This window comes from Lucilia sericata, unplaced genomic scaffold (genome assembly GCF_015586225.1).
Source record: "Lucilia sericata isolate MDLA Ls3-8-SP2 unplaced genomic scaffold, ASM1558622v1 Contig000623F_arrow, whole genome shotgun sequence".
Classification (NCBI taxonomy): Eukaryota; Metazoa; Arthropoda; class Insecta; order Diptera; family Calliphoridae; genus Lucilia; species Lucilia sericata.
The window spans coordinates 104,584-125,129 of NW_023994629.1; the positions used below are offsets into that span (position 1 = coordinate 104,584).

General features: G+C 31.2%; 1 protein-coding gene across 5 annotated transcripts in view; it reads right to left on the reverse strand.

Moving 5' to 3' along the window:
- LOC119606795 (GIGYF family protein CG11148) overlaps window positions 1-20,546 on the reverse strand; it is a 118,269-nt gene that overhangs the window by 19,359 nt on the left and 78,364 nt on the right. For all 5 annotated transcript variants that reach the window (XM_037960387.1, XM_037960390.1, XM_037960389.1 and 2 more), the window contains 3 exons: window positions 3,639-4,598; window positions 3,504-3,578; window positions 3,273-3,427 (listed from right to left, as the gene is read on the reverse strand). In XM_037960387.1, coding sequence (XP_037816315.1) covers window positions 3,273-3,427; window positions 3,504-3,578; window positions 3,639-4,598 — 1,190 coding nt within the window. The remainder of the gene's footprint in view (window positions 1-3,272; window positions 3,428-3,503; window positions 3,579-3,638; window positions 4,599-20,546) is intronic.

Genomic DNA, 20,546 nt, shown 5'->3' on the forward strand with positions numbered 1-20,546 from the left:
TGAGTTTTATTTTTCCGTCATAAAATAAAAGTTATTTGAGGTGTTTTATTTTTTCCATCAGAAAATAAAACTCATTTGGGGAGTTTTGTTTTCCCAGTCAAACAATTAACAATGTTTTTATATATTTTTTCGGTCTCTTATTTTATTTGTATATCTGATCAAGTCCATTAAATAGTTGATTTGTACTGACGTTAAAAACATCAGAATCAAAAACGGCAAATGGTAATTTTTCTGTTGTGACTGAACACAACCTTTTTTAATTTCTTCTGAAAGCATTATTATTGAAAATGAGTATTATTTTCTGACGGAAACAACAAAACTCCTCATATAATTTTTATTTTATGACGGAAAAATAAAACTCTTTTTTTTTAAATTTCATTTGAATTTTTATTTTTAGGTTTAAAAATAACTTTTTCATATGGATTTTTATTTTTAAAGTCACATAATAACTGTTATAAATTAACTTTTTTTAATATAACTTATAACTGTTACGGTCCCTGATTCTAAATTGAAATGTTATTAACAGGATCAAACTTCTTATTTTGGATGTATGGAGGGAAATAGTAATCCATTCTGATATTGTCTAATTTTTCTTTTGTATATTTTTTGTTTTTCATGGTGAGTACAGGTGATGTGTGATTTTTGGTATTGCGGGTGCATGATGATTCTTGTCTCGACCATTTTCGCTTGATACTTGTTTGCAACATTCCAAAATAATGAGAAGGATGTTGTTGCTCTATTGTGTTGACTGAATATGGTGTTGGTTGTCGGCAATTCGCGTTAGGGGTTTGACTTGGGATAAAACTTTCGTGGTTTTTTGTTTTAATTTTGGAGAGTATTAATATTTCATTGATATCTATGGAACTAGGGGTGAGTTTAACGTATGGATTGAGGATATATTCTTTATGTCTGATGAAATTGCATACTGATAGTGGGGGAGAGATTTGTTTTTGTCCTTGGGCACTTTTGGTTTTATCATAGTTATCCATTAGTCCGTTTTTTATTTTAGTGTACTATTCATAGTTTTGCTCCTTATCCTGTTCATATACATATTTCTTTTGATCCGTTTTCTTGTAATGTATTTCATCTGGCTTTTTTTCTCTCAGAAGATAATTCAATTATCGCAATTTTGAAGATAATTCAATAAAATTTGGCATGGTACCGGAGACGATGCCTATTGAAAATGGTTGACATCGGTCCATTATTTCACCTAGCCCCCATACAACTGAACCCGACGAATAGGGCTTTTAAGTTCATAATTATGTTTAATATACTCGTATCTCGACAAAAAGCTGCAAAACCAAGTTTTATACTAGCCTTGATGACTCTCATGAATTTTATAATTATAATTTGACCATAGCCCCTATACAAAGCTCCCTTCAAAATTTGACTTAAATGTCCACAATTTTATTCAACAATAAATGGCTTAAGTATATTTGAGGCAAGGTACAATTTCAACTTAAATGCTTTATTATGAAAACTAAATCACATTTTATTTTTGTAACAGGTTGTTTGATTATTTTTCTGGACTTAGAAGCCCAAAATAAAAAATCCACATAGGTTTTATATCCCATGTGGATTATATATGTAATAATATTTTTCTTAATAGTTAAAAAACCGGAATTTTTTTGCTTCTTTTTAACATTAATTAATTTAATTTGATAAAAAAAAAATTAATTACTTGTAGTAGCTGTGTTCAATAACTAAAAGTTGTTACTATTTATTACTACACTGAAAAAAATCCATGCCCAATATATACGAAAAATGTCGTACATTGTACGAATCGTTCGTTGTTTCGCACCAATAAATTCTTTCGTAATATATATGAAATTGTACGAAATATTTTAGTATAATGCAAAATAATCTTGGAAAAATTAATTTAAACAAATTTAAAAAAGTGAATTTTGAATAAATATGGTAAAATTTACGAAATATTAATTTATGAGTTTTGAATAAATATGGTAAAATTTACGAAATATTAATTTATGCAAACATTTTTGTTCATTTTAAAATAATTTTTCTAATTTTAGTTGAAAATTATTCTCCACACGAATTTTTAATTTTTTTATGAAAATAGTTCGTGAATTATATTATACTTTTTCTTAATTTGTATAAAAATGTTGTAATTTTATTTAACGATAATATAATTATGTTTAATTTCGCTAAAATTTAAGAAAAAAATATTACGAAAGGTTCTCGTACTTTCGTAAAAATAGAAAAGGGTCTTATTAAATAATATTTCGTATTATACACGAAATTTTTGTAAATATTACGAAAAAAGAAGTTATGAAATTTTTTTTCGTAAAGTTGAGCATGGATTATTTTCAGTGTAATTAGTAACAATTGTTACTGGAACTACTACAAGTACGTTACAAACTATTACAAGTTCTATTTTGTACTAGTCGGTATGTTCAGAGCCTATGGACGAGTCTAAATCTCCCGAACTAACATTGTAATGTGACTTATATAAATAAAATCAAAATAAAATTTTGAATCATTCAACTGAAACCGAACTCAACTAGGCTGAGTTTTTTTTTTACTTAAATAAATATATTTTTTTTAGAATTAAATTTAATGTTTTTTTTTCTCCAATTTCTTCGACTTTGGAAATAACAAACCAATAACAACATACTTCATACGTAACCTATCGTACAATAACAACATATATCCTATTAAGCTGTATGCGTCTGAATGCCCCAAAATTATAGGTTGTGTTAAATATGAATGATTATTTGCAGTATTTTTCTCTAAGTGTAAATCCTAATGATTTAGTTAACATTTTTGATGGAATACTATATTAATTTAAACGAGTAATCCGCGGTGTTTAAATTGAGAATTAATTAGTTAATAGCTCTTATCATTATGAAGGTAAAATGTTTAAGGTAAAATAATAAAAAAGGGAAGACAAATCGTCTCCTTTTTATTAATTTTGCGTATTTACTTTGAACCATATCAGATTGACGCCGAAAAAGGTTGTCTGTAATTTTTGCTTATATCTCCGTTATTTATAGACCGATTTTGCTGATTTTAAATAGGAAACTTCAGGACAGAATATTTGGATCCGAAGATATCTGGGGTATTCAAATTGATTTCAATAAACATAAAGGCAGACGGACATGGCTTGATGAATCTGCTATCTACAACGATCCAGAATATATACTGCATAGGAAAAATATAGTATAGAAATTATAAACGGAATGACAAACTTATATATAGCCTTGTCATGAAGATGATGGGTATAAAATAAACAAAATTCCTAGTTTGATAAATACCTTATTCTCACTGTTATCATTGACTGACGGAGTTATAGCCTGGGCAGGCTTACATAAATCATCGTCATGAGCATTTTGTGCGCGTTGTAGGTTTTTATATTTGCTTCTACGTTCCAAAAATTGCTTGGCGAAATCTATATATTCTTTACTTTCACCTGAATGGAAAAAAGAAAAAAGTTATATGTAAATCTCGAAAGAAATATAAGACAAAAAAAAAATAAATTTATTTACCTAAATACATGCGAATGTAATCTTTTACTTCATAGGGTGACTCCAAGTCCCTTAAAAAGGAGACAAATGTAGGCACTATAAAAAAACATACATTTAATTAAGTATTCTTAATATAATATTCTTAAAAATAATTACCGTCTACTTTTGTGTTCATATTATTTAAGCTTTTTGTACACCAATTGGTAAATTCTGCTTCGTAATCATCAATCTTATTAGTATTATTGCTGTTTTTAACAGTAGATTTCTTATTTTCATTATTTCCACAAACTGCACCATTATTATCGGCTTTTTGAGACTTTACTTGCTTAGTAGCTGGTACAGCATTGTTTGACGGTTTTCTTTGAGGGTTTGAGCCGCCTGATGTGCTACCTGTTGGTGAGGATATTGTATTTTGCCCTACTGCAACGCTTGGACTTTTTTTGACGTTCTTATTTAAAGACTGTTGGGATGAAGAAGGTTGTTGTTGTTGCTGCTGAGAAGTTGTTTGCTTTTGTTGCAAATTCGATGATTGTGATATAATTGAAGCACCTGTTACATTACTATTATTGTTTACATTGTTATTGGATAAACCAGAAGTCATTGATTTATTATTAAATTTAAGTGGTTCTTCCCAAAAGCCAGTAGCATTGGTAGATGTTCCCCAAATTTTATTACCACTCCAAATGCTCGAAATATTCGATGAACTATTAAGACCCCCTGCGGCGGTAGTACCAGCAGAATTAAAGGCGACGAGATTATTGTGTGCTTCTTGTTCTTTACGCCTTTGCAATTCCATTTGTTCGTGAGCCAAACGTTTCGCCTCCTCAGCTTGAATTTCAGCAAAACTTTTAACAGGCACAGGTGCAGCATTCCACTTCAAAACTGTATCTTGAGTTTCATGAGCACGCATCTGCTTTTCTTGAATTTCTAATTGGCGTTGTTGGTCCGCACGACGTTCGCGTATCTCTGCCTTTTGTATTTCAGCCAAACCTGGTCCTTGGGATTTTGTTGTCATGGTTTGGGTGGACCACGGAGCAACTGATGACTGAATACGTTGTTGGTCCTTAGATTTCTGGCTGCCTACATTGTTGGCAGAATTGGAGGAAGATAATAAACCTACAATTAAGACAAAATTTTAATATACTTTTATTTTATTTTTATTTTAATTTTATTCATAGTAATATAAAAAGCCACTATTGGCCAATAAATATTTATATATTACAAGGCAGTAATCCTAAATAAAAAATTATAAATATAAATATTATAATGGTAATTTATTTTATAAATTTATAAATGCGCTCCATTATTATATTGGTTCCCAAACCAATGGTAATAAACAATGTAGTATTAGAATTTAAAAAGACAGATCCCAGCAGTGATAAAGTATGGACAAATTATTCGAAAAATATAATTAAAAATTATGGTATAGAAAAACTCGTAACAAGTTAGTTAGAGACGAGAAAGCTCATGAGTTTGAGCTGGAAAGCATTATTGGAATGGGAAAATACTCTTAGTTCTAGAGGTATATAATTCCAATATCTAGCTATTCTAACTAAAAAAGATTGTTCAAATACAACTAAAGAAATCCTTGGTATTAAAATTTGCGGGTTCCTAATAGAATGTGTAAAAGAGAATTTAGAACATAGTAATGTGGGTAATCCAATCTTAATGACTCTATAAAAAAATAATAAGTTACGATAGCGTATAAAATTCAGAAAAGAACAACCAAGAAAACGTTTGACATAGTCAGAAATATGTTCACGTCTTCGGAGATAAAAAACATATCTAACAATCGTATTTACAATTCTATTTAATTTTGTAATAAAATATGAAAAAGTTCCTGACACAATCTCGAGACCATACAATATAATTGACATTAAATGAGAGAAAAAATTTGCAAAATTTAAGCGATTATCGATATGAATACCTAAACATCTTAGTTGATTAACAAACGATACAGGTGAACCAGCAATATAAATATTTAAATCCTCTCCATTATTTCCAAAAGATAGTGCTTTAGTTTTTGTTGAGTTAATGACCAAGGAGTTTTCAGATGACCAATGTAAAAAACGATTTAGAGTATAGTTAATATCAGAAGAAAGTTTATTAAAATCATTTTTATTTACACTAAATAAGAGCATCACATCATCTGCATATAAAAAAGATTTGCAATAATCCGAGTTAATACTCATTGGCAAATCATTAATATATAAGATAAAAAGAAGTGGCCCCAAAACTGATATTCGAAAAGTGGCCATTAACATCAACAAATTGATATCTACCTGTAAGATAGGAAAAAATAAGCTTACATGCAGTAGAGGAGAACTTAAATATATCTCGCAATTTACATATCATATTAAAAAAAATTATCGAGTTAAAGGCCTTAGCCAAATCAAGTAAAAGAGTAATATACTTTTAGTTAATATAAAAATTTATAAATGTTTGAATATATGTACATATGTAAATATTTGCCTTATAACAAAAATAATAGTAAGAGATACAATGTAGTACTAAATACTAATAGTTTTCTATGATGTAGTAGTTGAAGTAATTGAGGTACTATGTAATTAAATAAATTGTAAAACAAGTTAGAATGCTATATTCCGCTACGCCGATTCCTAAAAACCCTCCACCTGCAAGCTACATTTTTAGAAATTTTACTTAAGTATGTACTTTAGTACTAAAGTACTTTATTTCCCTTACGGAGAACTGTAAAACCCGCCATATGTTTTGTTACCGTAATAAAGATACTATTTATCATTGTGTAACTTCTTTAGGTATGTATGTATGTATGTATGTATGTATGTATGTATGTATGTATGTATGTATGTATGTATGTATGTATGTATGTATGTATGTATGTATGTATGTATGTATGTATGTATGTATGTATGTAACTAATTATGATTAGGCCCAGAAACATTTGTATTTATTTATTTTCAGATACTGACCGATTATTCTATGACCTATTATGTACCGATCCTGTCGATAACCTATATGGGAGCTATGACCAGTAATGGAGCAAGTCCAAAGAAATAAAAATGATTTATCTATATGCAGAACATACTCATGTCGAGTTAAATAATAAATTATGTGGTATTTAGTGGTTTTCAGAAGTGAACCTTATATGGGATATATATATATATATATATATATATATATATATATATATATATATATATATATATATATATATATATATATATTTATTTAGTGGTTTTCAGAAGTGAACCTTATATGGGAGATATATATATATATATATATATATATATATTGTATTGTCCATTTTATATACCAATCAAACTGCAACAATAGTTTAGGTCCTATCGTTCTTTCAAGAGACTGACAGACAGTTTAGATCGTTCGAGAATAAAAACCTAGAAAATTTCGATGTTACAAATGAAATCAAAGATTTATAATCGAAACTAGATAATTCAAATTAAATATTTCACTTTTCTTAGCTTTTTAATCAGTTTCTGGTTAAAAGTTTTTCAAATCAGCCGAAAAAACGAACGGTTAAAAAGACGTTTTGTACCTATGTATATCCGAAATTTTTTGTACAGCCAGGATGTATGATAACTTCTGTAAACAGATTTTCAGCATTTTTAAAACTTTTTGATGATATAAAAATATGATAAAAAAACATTTTATAAAAAGTTCGGAGTTCGGTATTCGGTCAAAATTTCGCCGAACACCGAACATTGACCGAACCTCACTTTTTACCGAACTCCGAACCCGTACCCGAACGTTCGGTCGGACACTACCATTTAATGATTCAAATATGTAATAAAATTTTAATATACACAAATTTTAATATTTTAATACAGTAAATAAGTGTATAATTAATTGTTAATATTCTTTAAAAGTATGTGTTTTGACAAAACTAACAAAAATCGATTTAAACTAACATCCTACCAAATGAAAAAAATCCTACCAAATTTGGTAGGAAAAGCCCAAAACGGCAACGCTGTTGGTGGCTCTTCTGTTATCTTAGTAGATCAGCTAAAATGTTTGGGAATTTATAAAGATAAACGTTTGATTGTATGATTACATGTGTGATTATATGTTCTTTACGGAAGCTTTATTCGACGGGTATTTATTTACCATTTCGAATTATATACCGTTTGGCGCATTCTCTTTTGATGTCCTCTATTTTGTATGGACTTGAGATTTTGACAGGGACGTTCTCCTATGTCATATGCTGATTAAGTAGAAATGTGAATATGATAGTAAGTTATGTTTTTTGTCTTCGTAGGAGGGATCATATTTCGGAATATTCCAGCAAAAAGTTACATGACAAAGATATAGTTTAATCAGAGGTGCAAGTGATAATGAATTGGTTCAATTTAGGTGAAACATGCATGATTTTAACATTAGCGTGTCATTGGCGATCATGAGTTTATGCGAGTATTTCGAATAATCGAACCAATGCAAATCCGATGATTTGAAAACGATGTGATGGAAATCTTATTTCAGATTGGAATTCAGCGCAGCTCAATTCATCATTCTCAGGGTTACGAATTTTTTTAAAGTTGTTACTTTTGTTTTGCTTTCATGCATGACAAAAATTTATTGTCATTCAAAAACTACCCGTTCATGATTAATATCTCAAATCAAACGTATTTAAGTCTACTTCCCTTCGTTATTTACACTTTATACTTCATATTTATGTATTATACATAGGAAAAAATAATAGAAACAATTCCTGGCATTGCATAGGGGACATAAAGTAATATTTATAAAAACGGTTTTTATGCCTTTATTTTTAAAAGTTGTAATCATCAGGGAAACCAAAATATGCAAATGCATGTTTTTTGTGGTGCGTCGTATGGACTCATGGATAAGATATTTACACGTTTCAGACCAATTTAAGAATTTTAGCATCGATTTGTTAGAGCATATATTTGCATATTTTACCCATAAGAGCATAATTTTGCATGATTTGACTTTTGTAGCATATTTAAGGCTTATTTTCGAGTTTTTAGAGCATATTTTACTCTTTTAGTGCATATTATGAAGTTTTTCGCTTTTTTTAATTTTTGTACATTTTTAATTTTCTTTTCAAAACTATATCTAAAAAAATCAAATTTATTTTTTTTTTTAATTTTTAGCCTATTTTACAATTTTGAAAAAAATTATTTTCTTTGTAGAACTTGAAAACTTCCAAAAATACATTAGTCTCATGAAAACCAATGTTATATTTTTTATTCAATAAAGCATTAAATTTTAAATCGGACATAAAACCGATTACTTTGGATTTCATGACACCAATCCATTTTTATCGTTTAAAAAACTAGTATTGATAACACTGTAAGTATGTCAAAAAGACACAGAAAAACGCCGAGACACCTAAACTTAATTTTGGGTCGTAGAATCTAGTGGCTTACTCCGTTTTGAAAATTTAGGTCAAAATCGGGAGATATTGTGTTTTAAAGTATGAACTGTTTATGAGGTTATTTTTTAATTTTTAAATTTTTGAAAAAAGTTTTCACGCATAGACATACGAACTAATTATAAAAACCTAAATATATGTATATGCATAATTAATTCATAATTTTCTATGCGTGAAAGTTTTTTTAATTTAAATAATCAAAAAACACCTCAGAAACAGTGTAAACTTTAAAATCCAATATCTCCCGATTTTGACCTAACTTTTCAAAACGGAGTATGCCACTAGATTCTACGACCGAAAATTAAGTTCACGTGTTTCGGCGTTTTTCTGTGTGAAGCTATGAATACAATTGGAAGAAATGTGTCAAACTTTGTCGTTTGAAATATGTTTTTTTTGGGGACCAAATGGCTTCATGTTATTTATTGGTTATCTGAACGTAAAACAGAGTTCTATTAAACTAGTTCTTTAAACTGTCAGATGAATCAATTATCAAAAATCTAGTACGATGAAATATGACATATGTCTTTTAAGCTTTTCAATGTTAAAATATAATTTAAAATAATTATTTTTGGAGCATATTTTTTAAATTTTAAGAGCATATTTTGAGTTTTTTACGGCATATTTAAAGCGCTTAAAACACTTTTTTTAGAGCATGTTTTCGGTTTCCCTGGTAATCATAAATTAAGTTTTTTAATTTAAAAATATGATTTTTATTTCATTATCTATTCTCACTTGTTATTTCAAGTATGCAACATCTCTTGAAATTATCTCTCCACAATAAAAACTTCAAATAAAACACAACAAATAACTTAATTTTAAAATTAAAGCCAAAGAAAAATGATTTTAGATTTTAGTTGAATAAGGATGGTGCATGTTAAATTTTCAACCAGATGTTCCTCTCATACAGATTTTTATACACTCAGGAAGCTGCGTGTCTAATTTTATGTTTTTAGGTTAAATATTATAGAAAATTCAAAAAGTATTATTAAAAAAAAATTCCATAAAGTTTTTATATATTTTCGTTCAATCAGGACACTACGTGTTTCATTTTGTTTTTATACATATATTAATTTTAGGTTTATACAATACCAAAAGACATCTTTTATTTAATTTCATGTTTCTGAGTTCAATAGTATCGAAAATTCAAAAAGTACCAGTTAAAGAACGAAAAAAATACTCTATTTTAGATTTTCATTCACATACACTGAAAAAAATCCATGCCTAATATATACGAAAAATTTCGTACATTGTACGAATCGTTCGTTGTTTCGCACCAAGAAATTCTTTCGTAATTTATACGAAATTGTACGAAATATTTTAGTGTAATGCAAAATAATCTTGGAAAAATTAATTTACATAAATTGAAAAAAGTAAATTTTGAATAAATATAGTAAAATTTACGAAATATTAATTTATGCAAAATTCGAAAAATACCTTTTGAACAACGAAAAAGTGCCAAAAAATTCCCATTTTATAGATTCTCATTTTCTCTGGACTCTACATTCTTAATTTCATGTTTCTAGGTTCAATATTATAGGCCATGTTGCAAAAGTATGCATAAAATTGAAATTTGCTCAAAAATCAAACAAGTCCTTACATATTGTTGATTCATGCTCTTCAGATGATGATTATTTAGTGGAAGACGAGACTTTTGGTATAAGTCAAATAATTGATATATACCACAAAAGTGAAATACCGTCGTCGGAGCTAAAAAAATTTTTCACATATGTTTTCATTGAAGGCAAGATAAAAATTGTTGAGGTAGATTCTGGCTACACTTTAATTCCCAAAAGTGATTTCGATAAGTTAAAATTAAATGTTAAAATACAGAATTGTTGAAGTTAACGTACGGTATAAAAAAAAATCAATAGAACAAAATGTTCTCCGTTACATGTACGTGTATGGATACGACACCTTAAAATTTATATAGAAGACCATGATTTAGAAGATTTGGGAGTAAAAACAAAATTCAACCACACATCTCACAGTGGTATAGGAAAAAAAAAGAGTAAAATAATTCGGTAAATTCTAAACGGTTAATCCGATTTTAATGAAATTTGGTATGCACAAAGAGGAGGTGTTGTCGAGTTTAGGTTTTGAATTTGGACCTTATAGGCCAACCAGGGGCCCGGCGGGGGGTCCTCAAATTAGAACACCTCGGCTATGTTAAATTTTTAAAACGATCCTATTTCTTCATTTGAGTTCCGATTTAAAAAAAATTCGTATATAGAATCTCCTCATCGAGCACTATAAAAAATGTAGCAGTAAATTATCTCTTATAGTTTAGGAGATATTCGCATTTGAAAATTAAAATATTAAATTTTTTACCGTCCTTACTTTAGTTTTTTGATAATAGCGGGTCCAAATATTCCCGACTTTCGCCATTTTTTTTTTATTCGCTTAACAACAAGTTTATATATCAAGCAGTGAAAGAATTATGTAAAAATCACGACTGAGTCCAAAGTTATAGGCATTTTAATTTAAAAAATTAAAAAAAAAGCCGATTTTTTGTAATTTTTTTGGGAAAAAAGTATCTTTTTCTTTTTAAGTTATCTAAAAAGTTTCTAAGAAGATGTATATAGAATTTATACATTTTGGAAAGCTGACTTTACATAAAATACGATAAATTAAACAAAACCTAAAAATGATACCGAGGGGACCAGGTCCATTTTGTAACGGGTTTCGATAACCCCGCCCCTGGTATGGATATAATAGGCGAAAAACCAAAAAATCCCATTTTTGGGATTTTTTAAAACTTTTTTGGGAATTCCGGGATTTATAATAAGAAAATTAAACATTTTTATTTTTGAGTAAAAAAATCTACCTAACTGTAAAATTTCATCAAAAAATATTCATAATAAAATTTTTATTGCAATTTGAAAAATTTGTATCTTCGCAAAAACTGAATAAAAACATTTTTTAATTTTTTTTTTTTAAAGTATTCCGCGAATTTTTTAATTTTCAAAAATTATATACAGTTTTGAAAAATAGACAAAATTACCTTTCCATTGATATATAACGTGCCTACCTAATGTTTTTTAAGTGACAAATTAATTAGGGAAAACTCAACATCTTTTAGAAAATTTACCTAGCACTATTATTTTCATCCATAAGGTTAACTCTTAAATTTGTTACATATATGGATGAAAATAATAGTGATAGGTAAATTTTCTAAAAGATGTTGAGTTTTCCCTAATTAATTTGTCACTTAAAAAACATTAGGTAGGCATGTTATATATCAATGGAAAGGTAATTTTGTCTATTTTTCAAAACTGACGACATTTTTTATAGTGCTCGATGAGGAGATTCTATATACGAAATTTTTTTTAAATCGGAACTCAAATGAAGAAATAGGATCGTTTTAAAAATTTAACATAGCCGAGGTGTCCTAATTTGAGGACCCCCGCCGGGCCCCTGGTTGGCCTATAAGGTCCAAATTCAAAACCTAAACTCGACAACACCTCCTCTTTGTGCATACCAAATTTCATTAAAATCGGATTAACCGTTTAGAAGTTACCGAATTATTTCCCTCTTTTTTTTTCCTATACCACTGTGTGACGGTTGCTCCGATCTCATCAGTAATTTAAAGCTAGTTCTATCCAACTTTAAAAGTCAAAATTCGTCAAAATCACAAGAAACATCCCTTCACCCATCTACCAATTAAAATGCATAAATTCATATCTCCATATCTTTTTTCATTCCAATATTTAAATACTTTTTTCCGTCTTCTATCAAAACTCAAATTGCATTATACAATAAACATACGTGGAAAATGTCAATTACTCCCATATTTATACTTTTACTACATAAATGGTAAGGCTTTCGCAATACAATATCCAAAGTCTCTCTCTAAATAAAAACTTTTAGAACACTATCTAAACAGGTTTGATATCGACATCTGTGTACTTAGTGAAATATTCAATACTCAAAATAAAAATCTTGTAATCTAATTAACTACTTATTTACCAAATATCGCTGACAATTTTTTAATGCCAGATCTATTGCCTACGGTGATATTTTGGTAGAGTTCTTCAGGCTGTCATGGAAGCGTCATTAATGATGGGAATAACACTTTCAAAAGATTTTTGACTGACCCTCAATGTCATGGCTCCGTCTTGGATCTTTCGTACTCGTATACTAATCTGAATAATTGCTGGCACGTTTCACACACTACAATTGGAGGTAGCCACCATTTTCCAATTCATATCGAAATTGACGAAGCTTCTCTACGGGATACAATCTTCTTATCAAAAATAAAAGTTTTAAATAATTTTGCCGAAATCAGCCTACCCCAGACTTCGATTCGATCGATAAATCTGTCAAAAAGATCTTAGAAGACTCAACATTTAAGATAAAGAGTAACAGCAAAAGAATTCCCAAAGGATGGTGGGACAAATAAATTGAAAAACTATACCGTCTCAAAGCTGCCGCTCAAAAGTCGTTCAATTTCAAGAAAAGCTCGGAAAATGCTTTCCGATTCTATCTACTGCTACAAAAAACTTTCAATTAGTATAGTTTTTATATAGTTCTCTTAAATAACACATCCATCAAAGATGTTAAATGTATACATTTTTGGGTCGAGTCATCAAGAACAGTCTCTCGATGAGGTATCACTTTGATAAGGTAATGTCAGAGTCATCCTTTGCGGCTAGAGCTGTCAAAATGGTCACTCCAGTTAAAGGTGGTCTACGCTCTGATATTGCTATCAACATCACTAAATCTGTTGTCTTCTCGAAAACGGAATATGGCTCATACACCAATATACCTGGATAAGAAAATTGTTACATTTCAACATCATTTGCTTCGCAGGTGTCTCGGTTTAAACCCTTCGTCTCATGTTTTCAAAATCTACGCGCTTTCTCTAATCCTACCTCCCAAATACAGAAACCAATATTTGTCCTTCAAAGAGCTACTATAGTTTGTTATATAATATTGGCTTATTTAAAATGTACTTTATTAATTAATATTGCAACTATGTTGTTAAACCCTTTTAATACAACTATGTCATTGAAGTCCGTGTGGAGTTGCTTGTCTCCCATCAGACGCGTCCTCAGGTGGCGGATAGGGGAATGCCCTACAGATATGTAAGGTAGGAGGGAAATCAAATACCACCCGCGGACCAAAACAAGCTAATCCACAAAATCCAATCAACGTCTGTCTTATAATAAGCGGTGCATTGGTAGGCGTCTGTTTCTCATGTTAGAGGCGGCCTGTTTCCATAGTCGACCCGACGACTAGTTTATTCTACAGTGGAACGAACCTGACATCAGCAGGTTTCTTAGTATCAGGAGAACGTCTGAACTTGGTACTTGGATACACGCCGTTTAACGACAGAATGTGCATACTTCGAATTAAGGGAAAATTTAGCAACATCTCACTCATATCAGCGTACGCCCCGACAGAGGAAAGTGATGACTCGATCAAGGACAGCTTTTACAATGACTTGGAGACATGGAGAATACCGGGAACGATCAGCACGAACCAGATTGATCACGTTCTAATATCCAAACGAAGGATGACCTCGATCATAGACGTTCATACGTGCAGGAGTGCGAATATTGATAGCGACCATTACCTGGTAAAAGTGCGACTAGTGCAGAGAATCTCCACCTTCGCCAATAAGCATGGCATGAAGGGACGAAAATGGGACATAGAAAGATTTAAGGACTCGAATATCGCATCCAACTTTCGCACCAATTTATCGACGAATTTATTGAATACTCCAGAGACTCTGAATATTGATGAGGACTGGAAACGATTACAAACGGCAATAACGACAGCAGCTGCAACCTGTATCGGCAACAGCAGACAATCGAGGAATAGTTTGATGAGGAATGTATGGAGGCAATCAGACTGAAGAATGAGGCTCGTGCGATCATGATGCAACAGGACACGAATCATAACAGAAATGTCTATCACCAAAGGAGAATAAGTGCCAACAAATTGTGCAGAGGAAAGGAGGAACAGGCCCTACGGGCAAAAATCGAATGCATTAACAGGGATTTTTCCAACCTGATAGTAGACAATTCTACAGGAAACTAAAAAAGGAGACAAAAGGTTTCCAACCCAGGATTGGCGACTGTAAATCCAAGAACGGTACAACCCTTACGGAAGTTGGTGATATCCTACAACGGTGGAGAGAGCATTGCAGCGAATTATATGAAAATGGGCCTGTCGACGAAAATCCTTACTTCATAATCCATGATGAAGAAGAGGAAATACCACTACCAGATGGCAACGATATCTTGAGAATGATTAAGAGAATGAAGACTAACAAAGCATACGGGGAAGATGGAATTACAACTGAACTCATCCAGGCAATGGGCGATGACTGGAACTGATACTTAATATATGGAACCAGGAACAGCTACCCAAATCATGGGGCGTCGGTCTCATCGTACCAATCCACAAGAAGGGCGACAAAAGTTCATGCGAGAACTATAGAGGAATCACGCTATTGGACGTTTGCTACAGGATCTTTACCAATATTCTCTCCGGGAGACTAACCGAAGCTGCATCCAACATATTGGGAGAATATCAAGGAGGGTTTCGACCAGGCAAATTAACTGTTGACCAACTATTCCTTCTAAAACTGAACTGTGAAAAATGTTACGAGTATGGCATAGACATTCATATGCTTTTCATTGATTTCGAGCATTCCTTTGACAGCATAGATAGAAGGGTAATCCCGCATGCATTCACCGAAATGGGTATACCCTCAAAGCTGACGAGACTTACTTGTGCAACATTGACGAACACCACTGCCAGGGTCGTAATTCAACAAAGGGAAACAGATCCCCTCCATATAAATAGTGGAGTGAAACAAGGAGACTCACTGTCAACAGTGGTATTCAACTTGGGTCTACATTACGCAATTTAGGACCATGTAGGAACAGGCAGCCTGCTTAATAGATCTGGTCTGACCATCGCATATGCAGACGATGTCGCGAATGTAGCACGAAATGCTCGCTACATGGAAGAGCTGTTCAGGAAAGTAGAGGATTCGGCTAAGAAGGTGGGCCTCAGTATAAATAAATGCAAGACCAAGTATATGAAAATGTCAGGGAATGAGGGTAGACGACAAGCACAGAACATCCAAATTGGAACCTACAACTTTGAGGGAGTAACGGGCTTTGTATACCTGGGTTCCCAGCTGGGGAATGATAACAGCATGCGAGACGGGATAAGCGATCGCATAGAGCGTATTTTGCGCAGAGGAAAATATTTACGTCCAAATTGGTATCAAAAGGAATGGAGGAAAATAACTGATTAGGCTAAAGCTCACCCCGAGCTGTAATGCTATAAGATGATGATGATGTCATTGAAGTTTAGTTTATGAATTCTTTTATAAATAAAGTCAGTCCCAATAAATCCTTAAATGCATGCGTTTCAAACTTAACAATTGGCGACGAGTAAAAAAAAAACCGAGCTTAAAATTTGTTCATGTATATATGTACATATGTGTATGTATGTGTGTGAAAAAAATATATACAGTGTCTCTCATAAGTATTCGAATTTAATGTATTATGAAAACAGACATCATTTTATAATAGATTTTGCGGGAAAAATAAATAAATAAATTTATTATGTTGCCCAGACAGTCCTTAAATTTTATACCACATTTAAAAAAAAAAAAAAAATAATTTACTTAAACTAATTTAACTTTTTTTAAAAAAAGTGCAAAAAATAGCTTCACAAAAGTATTCGAATTTTTTGTATAAATCATATTTAGATTAGCACTATGAAGTAAAAATAAATAATTAAAATTAAATTAATGTTTTGTATAGTAGCCTTTATTTTTAAAAACAACTTCCAAGCGTCGTGGGTCCGTTTCTACCAATTTATGGAATAGTTCTGGCGTTATTTTGTCCCATTCTTCATGCAAAGCAACCGTATGGTGGTTTTAGAGGATAATGAGTGATTTAAAAGTTTTTCTTGTAAATATAACCACATATTTTCAATGGAGTTTAAGTCCAGATATTAACTTCATTGAAAATTTGGTGAAAGAAGATACTTAGTGTTGTAAATGATCAACATTTTCACGTACCAGGTCGTGTATTTTGGATCGTTTTTCTGTTGAAAAATAAATTGAATGGGTTGTAGCCCCATTTTGGTGGTACTAGCATGCAAATTCTGCTCTAAAATTGAGAAGTGGACCTTCTAGTCTATAATTACAATAATAAATTTTAGCAGTCCAACACCGTGGACGGTCACAGAACCCCAAAATATGGCAGAGCAACTTGGGTGCTTTACAGTTGGTTTTAAGTTAGATAATTCCAAGGCATCTCCAAGCTTTCGTCATATCATTTGACGGCCATCTGAGCCAAAAATATTATATTTGTTCTAATAGTCGAAGATAACCTCCTTCCAAAATCCAATATTCTTACTTATGAGTCTATTTGCGGAGTCAAGACACTTAACATCGATTAACTTCGATATGAGCGGTTTCCACCTTGGTACTTGACCATGCAAATTATTGCTCCCTAGTACTTTGCGCACAATTTCGACACTAATTTTTATTCACAGGACCGTCCTGAGTTCGTTGTTAATTTTTGGAGCTGATAGATGAAGGTTCCTTAGGTAATTCCTCAGTATTTCTCTGTCGTCCTGTATTGACAGCAGTTTAGGATGACTTGATAATGGCAAATACTCGATGGAATTCTTTGTTCCATGCGTGTAATGACAAAATATATTGTCGATGGGAATCTATCAAACATTTCCTATATGTATTTAATTGATCGGCCTTGATTATACAGATATAAATTAATTTTTTAATTTGAATTGATCAACTCTTTTTCTTTGAACATTTTAAGCGCTTACACAGGAAGGATTTACAACATAATTATGCAAATTTCCAAAAAATATAATGTTAAATATTCCATATAACCACTACCTGCATAATGGGTTAATTAATGGGCAATAAAACACGTGTTCAAGGATTCTAATAAAGTTCTTAGAAAAAATTCGAATATTTTTGCGCAGTACCTGAAATGACCCTTTTTGGGTTTTTTCCATTTTCTTGGAAACCATTAATGAGTTTTTATTACTTTTTTCTTGTATTTTGTAAAAATAATATAAATTAATAAAATTTCATTAAAAAATTTTAAATACCATTATTATTTTTAAAGCAGCATCATAAAATAACACAGTAATTAATAAAAAATAATAAATTCGAATATTTATGTGAGACACTGTATGTATATATAAAAAGACAAGAACTTTTAAGGCAACAGCAGGAATTCACACAGAATTTACTAAAACAACAGCAAGTTTGGATGCAGTCGTTCATGCAAAATTTTCCTGGACCAAGTTCTTCAGGAAATATGGACAAGCAAATGGTGTCAGCTTTTCATAGTTTTGACAAGGATCGCCTAAATTGGAAATCATACTTGCAGCAGTTAAAACAAAATTTTTTAGCGTACAGAGTGTCATCTCCAGCAAAACAAAAATCATTTATTTTATCGTGGATAGGAACTGAAACGTTTGACTTGTTAAAAAATTTATTTGGTTCATCAAATCTTCATCAGCAAGTTTCTGGTAGATGTTCTACTCATAGCAGAGTCGTTCGAGTCAACAACAAAAACAGTAGCTGTTATTAAACGATGAATCGATACAAGTGAACGCAGTTACCAAACACAATTTACAAACTCATAAAAACAACGTAAACAAGATTTGTTTAAATCTTGTTAGGGCTGTTTTGTCTCACATAAAATAGAAAATTGCAAATTTAGGCACGCGACCTGTAACAAGTGTGGTAAAAAGGGACATAAATATGTACATATGTATGTCAGTAAATATAAATACCAACAAAAGAAAAAGAAACAAGAGTAATTATAATAGAAGAGATATTGAAACTATTTTTGATGTAACCGGTGTAGTAAAAAATAAAGACTCAAAAAGTTTTATACAACTGGAGATTTTTAATGAAATTGTAAAATTTCAAATGGATTCCGGTGCTTCCATTTCTATTATAACCTTGAAAACGTATAGAAAATTAAACAGACCAAAATTTATACAAACAAAACGAATATTATACGGCTTCGGTAAAAAAAAATACCAGTGTTGGGTGAAATTCATACAGCAGTCAAGTGCGGCGGACAGCGGAAAAACGTTGTTATTGTTGTTGTGAATACAGAAGTTGGTGACAATCTTTTTGGTTATGATCTGTTTAGAAAATTTGGTTTTGAAATTCTGCAAATTAATATTATTATGCTGTTTCTGATACATTTAGTGAACAAATTAATGATTTACTTGCAAAATACAAATATATTTTTGAACCGGCTCTGGGGGAAATAAAACATTTTAAAGCTGATATCCGTCTAAAATCCGATGCCCAACCCAAATGTTTTAAAACTAGACAAATACCATATGCTCAAATGCCACAATTTAAGCTGGAAATTGAAAGGCTTATTAATGAAGGTATTTTAAAACCTGTGAAATTTAGTGAGTGGGCTTCGACCATTGTTTTGGCAAAAAAGCCAAACAACTCAATACGCATATGCGGAGACATTAAGGTAGATGTTAATGCACAGATTGAGATTGAACAATATCCCTTGCCAACTCCTGCACATTATTCGCAATGCTAAATTCGATCGTAGAAAAGATCGACCTCAAAGATGCATATCTACAGATGCAATTAGATGAAGAATCAAAGAAAATAATGGTAATTATTACCCCAGCCGGTCTGTTTCAATATCAAAGTTTACGGTATGAAGTTGCAATTGCGCCAGCAATTTTTCAAAAATACTTCTTACTAGTATAGAAGGTTGTGGAAATTACCTGGATGATATTATAATATATTTTGAACTCCTTGAAAAAATCTGATTTTAAAATCTAATGGTATTAAATGTAAGCAAGAAAAATGCCAATTATTAGAAGATAATATAATAATAATATAAAGCTATGTATACACGGTTGTCAGATCAACCAACGTTGTTAGATCTGTCAATGTGCTGGCAATGTACTGACAACAAAAAATTATTAGCAACAGATAAATTGTCAGTTTAGACGATTGCAAGAAAATCTTTCAATTTCATTGCCAGGCAATTGTGAGACAATAAATTTATCTGCCAGATCTAAATTTTAACTGCAAATGTTCTTTTAATGCACCGTGTTGGCAATAGAAAATATGATTCCATTCCATGATTCCATTGTCAGATGCATAAAATTAGCACATCTGACAATAAAAATTGTCAGACAATTATCTGGCAATGGCGACGTAATGTGTTTACACGGTTGTTAGATGCCTGACAATATTGTTGTTTTACAATATACTGACAACACTTTTTCTTACAACGTTGCAAGACAAAAATTGTAAGTTCACACGGTTGTTAGATATTTTCTGAACACTTTTCTGCCAACGTTGGTAGATCTGACAACCGTGTATACATAGCTTAACATATCTGGGCTGTCAGATTAGTTCCAACGGAATTTTGCCAGATGAATCCGGTGTACGTGCAGCTAAAAATTTAAAACCCCCTAGTGATATCAAAGAATTGGAAGCTTTCATGAGTAAAGTATATTATTACCACAGTTTCGTGCAAAACTTTTCGAATTTGTTAAAAAGGGAAGGCGTTCCTTTCAAGTGAGGCACAGCTTAACAACAGGCTTTTAATCAACTGAAAAACACATTGTAAATGCAACACAATTATCGCATTTTCAGGATACATTGT